At 36.0% G+C, this 7,191-nt stretch overlaps 1 protein-coding gene across 1 annotated transcript; it reads left to right on the top strand.

The window, feature by feature from the left end:
- Nucleotides 1-2,630: 2,630 nt before the first annotated feature.
- LOC148192573 (vacuolar protein sorting-associated protein 22 homolog 1) lies at nucleotides 2,631-6,921 on the top strand. The gene is made up of 6 exons (XM_088098320.1): nucleotides 2,631-2,898; nucleotides 3,665-3,800; nucleotides 4,430-4,584; nucleotides 5,644-5,751; nucleotides 6,378-6,467; nucleotides 6,577-6,921. Exons 1-6 carry the CDS (start codon nucleotides 2,737-2,739, stop codon nucleotides 6,676-6,678), a joined length of 753 nt encoding a protein of 250 aa, XP_087954446.1. The 5' UTR covers nucleotides 2,631-2,736; the 3' UTR covers nucleotides 6,679-6,921.
- Nucleotides 6,922-7,191: the final 270 nt, after the last annotated feature.

Below are 7,191 nucleotides of genomic sequence, written 5' to 3'. Positions count from 1 at the left end.
TACTCATACTCGTTATTTTACCTAAAAGCTTTTAGATGAATAATGAGGTTGGTTGTGGCTAATCAATTGTCAAAATGCTTTTCATCTGAATGTATTTTACTGAAACATACTACTTTTTTGTTCAAGTCTCAAAAACTCACCGTTAGAATTATGTTCTCAAAAAGATATAATTTTGTTCTTAAAATAAATACAAAAATGAATTATGAGATTATAATTTTTCTTAATAATTTTCATAGGATTTGACACAAACAAAGAATACAATATATAATTGTAATTCAAGAATTGAATAGATAAAACATATACATAATATACAGTAGAATAGGTAGGTATTGTAAGGGTGAAATAGGTTTAACAGTTCGATAGTTTAAAAAAAGTAAGAAAATTTACTCTTTTTATCAGAGCCTGGTTTCGATCCAGGACCTGTGGGTTATGGGCCCACCACGCTTCCACTGCGCCACTCTGATTTGTTGATATAAACTTGCAATAGTTTAATAAATTTATAGATCTTAAGGCCAAATTATGAGATGTTGAGACTAAGTTTTAAATATTTCACATTATTCTTTTTATAGCAATTTTATACGTATGTTCTGTTTTTATGATTTTTAAATCAAATATTTATTTCTACATTTTTAATTTGAAATACATATATTTTTTTGGTTTAATATCCAATTTTGTCCTCAGTTTGGTTCGGAAATCTCAATTTAGTCCCTTATTTTAAAAGTGTTTGAAATGAGTCTTTTCTTTTAAAATTTCGAGTCAAATTAGTCCCTTCCGTTAAATATAATCAAACGGCGTTAATAGGGTGATGATCTGGCATCAGTTACTGGTTACGTGTCATAATTTGCTTGTGTGCGTCCTGACGTGTTCTGAAGATAGGGTTTTATTAAAAATTTAGATTTTTTTTAATTGGTCCTCAAAACTCTCGAATAATTCAAAACAACCAGAACCACTGTCTCAATCTCGCAGAAATAGGTTTGATTATGTGCTTCAGCTTCCCATCCCATCCTTCTTTTGAGCTGGACGATTTCGCTGCAGGGAAGGCAGAGATGACGGTAAGGGTTACCGAGAGTTTGAGTAAGTCGAAGCGGTTGTGGTTTGGGGTTTTGTGGTTGTCGTCTTTGTTGGATTTTGTGGTGGGAATTCAGGAGAAGACGAAAGGGTAATAAGGGGATTTTGGAGGGCTTCTGAATTTGGGGTTTAGGAGAAATGAGGATGAAGAATAACGAAGAAGTGCAAGCCGTGACGCATAAGTGCCCCAATGCCGCCACCACCTCGCGCCTCATCACCTTCGTCTCGTGAGTTCGTCTTCTCGTAGGAAGATCCAGAAACAAACCACAAAATCGCAGAAAGGATTTTATTCAGAAATGATTTTTTAATTGGGGAAGAAAGGATTTTATTCAGAAATTGGCTGCGGGCAACAATCCGGTCGAAGAGCTCACCCCCCTCGCAGAGCTCCATAACGAGGTGAACGACATTGTCGTCCTCACAGGCTTCGCGGAGTGGCACGATTCTGGGACTCTCGGGAAGGTGGCGCATGATGGCAACCTCGCGGCGGACATCCTCGACGTCGACAGCCGTCCTGAGCTTCCTGAGCAACCTCGCTTGGAGATGCTTTTGCGAGCGAGCAGCTCGCGCGTGTCACGGTCGATGCAGAGGTAAGTCACAACGAGCTCGCGGTCCACGAGGTAGCAGTCCTCGATGTTCTCCTTGGGCACGCCAGCGAGGACCGTGATCGGCGCCTTCTGTTTGACAGCCTCAGCCCCGGAACCGCGCTTGCCATGGTGGTCTGCGTTGGAGAAGCTCGATTTGACATCCTCGCGGGCCACGGCGGCCGGGATCTGCAGCAGTTTCCCATGGTAGGAGGAGCGGAGATCGCGGCGAAGGGGAGGGTTTCAGAGGAGATGGTGGACGAGGCGTGCTATCGTTTCACATCATAATGCGGAAACCCTAACCCTAGAATGTGATTTTGAAAAAGAAGGTGTGATTGAAACGAAGGTGACGAAGACGAGACGAAGAAGAAGAGTAAGAGAGTGAGAATGAGTGTGAGTGAGTAGCAAGTGAGGTGAAGGTGGATGTGTGAGGGTGTTTTCGCCATTTCATATATAAATTTAAGGTTTAATACCACGTAAGCACGCAGACAGTTGTGTTTTGACACCTAATCATTAATTACTGCCAGATCATCATTCCATTAACTCCGTCTGCTTATATTTAACGGAAGGGACTAATTTGACTCGAAATTTTAAAAGAAAAGACTCATTTCAAACACTTTTAAAATGAGGGACTAAATTGAGATTTCCGAACCAAACTGAGGACAAAATTGGGTATTAAACCTATTTTTTTTATAATGACTTTAGATGTATACAGTGAATGGTAAATCAAGTTATCATTTTAATAATGTTGATTATTAATGTGATATAATATAAATATCTGACATTCTTAAAATATGTATCATTTTTTACATCTTAAAATGAATATCAGGACTTAAAATCTCTATTTTAAAATTGTAAAGAAAGAAAGAAAAAATAAAAGAAAATAAAAATTTATATATTATATAAAAATAAAACAACTATCATTCAATATAAAGAAATAAAAATATATTTAATTGTTATTTTAATTCTTTCTCTGAGCAGATTCCTCACTTCCTTCTAAATTTGATCAACGAAAATCCGCACCCAGAAACCCAATTTGTTAGAAGCCATAAAATTGGAACCTCGAGTCGGCGAAGGATAAAGGGAGATGAGAAGAAGGCCAGGAATTGGAGGTTTGCAGACGCACGCTGCTGCGAGGGATCAATTCCGTTTGCTGGGTGAAAATGTGGCAAAGATCAGAACGGATTTGATGAAGGAGCAGCTTGCCACCTTTCGCTCTCAGCTCGAAGATTTCGCTCGCAAACACAAGGTCCTCTTTTATTTTTGTTTTCTTCACCCCACGTTTTTTACCCTCTTGTTTATTTTATTGTGGACAGTGAAAGCCATATTGTGGTGCTATGATGAGTTGGTTTTTTATGCTGAACATGATGCTTAGTTTTCACTTCTGTCTTGATATTATTGGTATAGTTTCTGAATTGTATATTTTTTCTGATATGTCATCAAGTTATTTGTCATTTGTGTGTCAAATTGTTTCATTCTTCTGCTGCGCCGTTTTTTTATGATGGGGTGTCGGGAAAACTCATTTGGGTTTTTAGAGCTGGATGGTTTAAGTGGAAAAGGAGTTGCTTTTGATGTTTTTAGGTAATTAATAGAGTACAAACTTAAATGTTGTTGGTCCTGTTCTTCAATTAGGATTACAGTAATCTATGTAGACCTCTAATAGGACCAACAATACTTAATAATTTCGTTTTTCTAAAATGCATTGACTTTGTTGACTTTTCTTTTATAAAAGTTGAGAAATGTTTAACTCATCCTAATAGGGGGACGTAGGAATAAGATGAATTCGAAATACCTTAGTTATGGTTATGGTTATGTTGCTTGCTGATTCCTGACTTAGCTGTCGCTGGAGTTCTTTTAAAGGGCGTGTTTGACTAATTTGATAGCCTTGAAACTTTGGGGCTGTGGTTATCTAATGTATACCAACACACATTGCTCATGGTTTCTAGTGTGGGTATTATAATGAAATATCACTTTAATTGTCACTAATGTTTCTAATGGTTGATTTATTTGTTTAGAATGACATACGCAAGAACCCTGCATTCAGATCACAGTTTCATGAGATGTGCGCTAAAGTTGGTGTGGATCCCTTGGCCTCAAACAAGGGTTTCTGGGCAGAGCTGTTAGGAATTGGTGACTTCTATTATGAACTGGGTTAGTGATATATTTCTTAACCTTGTTTGAAATAAGTTTGATATGCATGTCTGGATCTTTTATGTACAAGTATTCGTATTATATTGTGATAATTAGCATAGAATACCTGAGAAAAAAAATAATGGATAAGAGCCGCAATGCTAAAGTTTGTAGTGTCTTGAACTATTCCGAATTTGAACTATAGGAATGCCTGAATTTAGTACTAGAGATTTTATTGCAGTAAATAAGAATAACACTTCAAATTCTGGGAGAATGTATAATAGAATTTGTCATCCTATTTACCAAGTTGACTTTTAGGGTATCAGACTTGGCATCAGGAAGATTGTTATCAAAACTGCTAGCTATAGGCAAACATATCATACTTAGCAGTGCACACGAACACGATACTTTGATTGATCTGAATTATATTTAGCATATGCCCATTTATCTCCACTGGTGGTTGCTATTATGGTTTTATTCACAAAACATTTTAATTCACCTTGTGGCAAACTTATGATTGTTGAAGTGTTTATCTTTTATATTTTATAAATTGGTACTGATTTTATACTTTGAATTAACATTAAATCCAAGTTTGTTATCTTCACCATTTTCTTAGTATGTATGCTAAGACAAGCTACTTGACTAGACAGGAGTTCAAATAGTGGATATTTGCTTGGCTACTAGAGCACACAATGGAGGACTGATCAACCTGCAGGAACTCTGCCATCTCCTTCGCCAGAGACGAAAAAGTGATCGAGGAGTTGTTTCAGAGGATGATTGCCTACGAGCTATTAGTAAGCTGAAGGTGGTTGCCCATAAACTAGATCATGACTATCATTTTTTATGAGTTTGATGTAGAAAATGTATGCTTGACACAAATCCTTGTGTTTAAGGTTTTTGTTATCCCATATGTATGCACATCAATGCATTTTTCAACGTAAACGTGCTACTAATTTTACAGCATGCCCTCAACACTTTCCCATTAATTAGTTCTGCCCTGGATTGACCATAACTGAGCAGCAACATCTCATTCTTCCCAGTTCCATTACATTAGATTCTTGATTTGTTTTAATTGTTGTCCACCTTACAACATTTTGGTTTGGGACAGGAGTTTTGATTCTCCCCAAGACTTACTAAATTCGATGATGGTATGAGCAGAAATCACAAATGGTAATGGTCAAGCACGTGTATCAGAAAAGCATAAGAAACTTCATAATACTCGGGTAAACAGGGAAATTGAGATTTTGGGATGTGGAAGGGTTACTTGTGGGAGGACTCCTCTTCTTTTAACAAATTTGGACGTGCTTGGAAATATGGCCCTAAGTTGTAAGAATGACCTTCAGTTTTCTTAGAGTAAACTAGGGAAAATTTATAGGACAAAACTCTTCCTTAAATCTGTGAATTGTGAATAGAAGATAAACAACTATTGTTTATTGGTCTTTATGTTTCAAAGTATTTCATATATAATAAATCATTTTGGAAAAAGAAAAAAAAAATATTTTCAAGGTCTTAGCATCTGTGCAACCACACTATTTACTGAATATCCAATAATGGATCCCAGTGCTTATCTAAAGACGCCAGTGTTATAATGAACCAATCTTCATCGTTATTGTGTCTTTTTCAGTAAAAGAGGACGACTATTCTTATAGTTGGATTAACTAAATTAGACACAGTGAACCTAACTTGCATGTATATGTTGGAAGAGCATTTGAATTGTGGAGTGCATGTGTGTTTGAGCTGTATATTTTCCTTCTTTATAGTTTTTTTGAAACATCTTTGATACACACCACTTGTTGAGAGATGTATTACATGTGTCCTTTTGGAGCCCACGGTGTTTCATACTGATGTATAACCAAAATTTCAGGTGTTGGGTAGTGGTTTTGAAGTAATTTCTGTTGGAAAGAGAAAACTTGTACGTTCAGTTCCAACTGAATTGAACAAAGACCACAACGAAATTCTCGAACTTGCCCAGGTAACAACTATTTCTTCCTTTTTGGATTATGTATGTGTTTTTTTCATTGGATCCTCACGTGTATGACCCTAGTTTAACTTTTAAGGTGTAATCACTATTTACTTGTTCCTTTCATGTTTTCTAAGAGCCGGGAGACTGTGAACTTACTTGATCTTGCTTTTTGTTTGCTTGTTGAGGATAAGACTGAATATTTTGAGTGGCTTAATGGAATAGGAGGATACCAATCTAGTTTGTTGATGTTCTCTTTTGGCTTACAAAAGAGCAAGTTGCTTATGGACTTTATCTTTACTCTGTCTGGTAACATGTAATTTATTATGAATAGAAGAAAGAAGTTGTCACTCGGTGAATATAGGTTTAGTCCCTAATAATTTATATAGATCCTTTATTTCAAATTTCAATCTATATTTTTAATGGTGAGGGATTATATGATTTAATTTTAATTTTGTTACCAAAATTCATCATGTAGTCAAGAAACTTGACGCATGGTGTGGTTTAATTTGATAGATATTAGTTAGAACTTGCATTCCTACTTGTGAAGAAAAGACTTCCTCTGTTCATTTATCTAATGTAGCAAAAGTAGCTATGCATCATTTCGCTATTTGAACATAACATTTTCTTTACTGCAGGCTCAAGGATTTGTGACAGTCGATGAAGTAGAGAGACGGTTATCTTGGAGTTCTGGCCGAGCCATTGATGCCCTCGATACATTACTTGATGTAAGATAACCAAAAATTATACAAGAAAAATCTTTTCCTTTTTCTTAACTTATTAACACACTCCAATTTCAAATCATATACAATAAAGAAACACTGTTGGCTGATGCAGGAAGGACTTGCCATGATTGATGACGGCCATAGAGATGGTAGACGGAGGTACTGGTTTCCTTGTGTGTCTCCTATCTCATCTTCAACAGCAGTTGATACCTAATAAATTTAGAGGAAAGGAAACTTTGGTCTGATTTTTAAAGGCCCGTGTATGTTTAGATTGTTTCAAAATTGGATTTATCATTGTTTTTTCTTTCTCGAATTCTGTCCTAAAATCTGATTAGTTGTTTGTATGTTAATCTAGTATATACACTTGTATGTATGGTACTTGTTGAACTGGAATATATACTAAATTTTCTGTAATGGTGCTTGCATAAAAGCAGTACAATTATTTGGACTTTGTTCAGTTTCTTTCCCCATTTTTTCCACTTATTAAAATCATGGAAGCATTGATCACGTGCATACTTATATCCAGTTACAGCACAAGAATTTATGACCCACTTTTGCTTAGAATGTCTGGTTTGCAAACCAGTATGATTAATTTGTTTAATATGTTTTTCGTTTATTCCATGACAAATAACTTCATGATGTTGTAAAGCATTGCAAATTGAAGCTAATATGTTTTATAATGCGCAATAGGTTCCCATTTAATATTTGATTCCAAGATGTAAACGAT

Source organism: Vigna umbellata, chromosome 9 (assembly GCF_029865625.1).
Source record: "Vigna umbellata cultivar VRB3 chromosome 9, Vumbellata_1.0, whole genome shotgun sequence".
Lineage (NCBI taxonomy): Eukaryota > Viridiplantae > Streptophyta > Magnoliopsida > Fabales > Fabaceae > Vigna > Vigna umbellata.
This window is presented reverse-complemented; position numbering and strand designations above follow the sequence as displayed.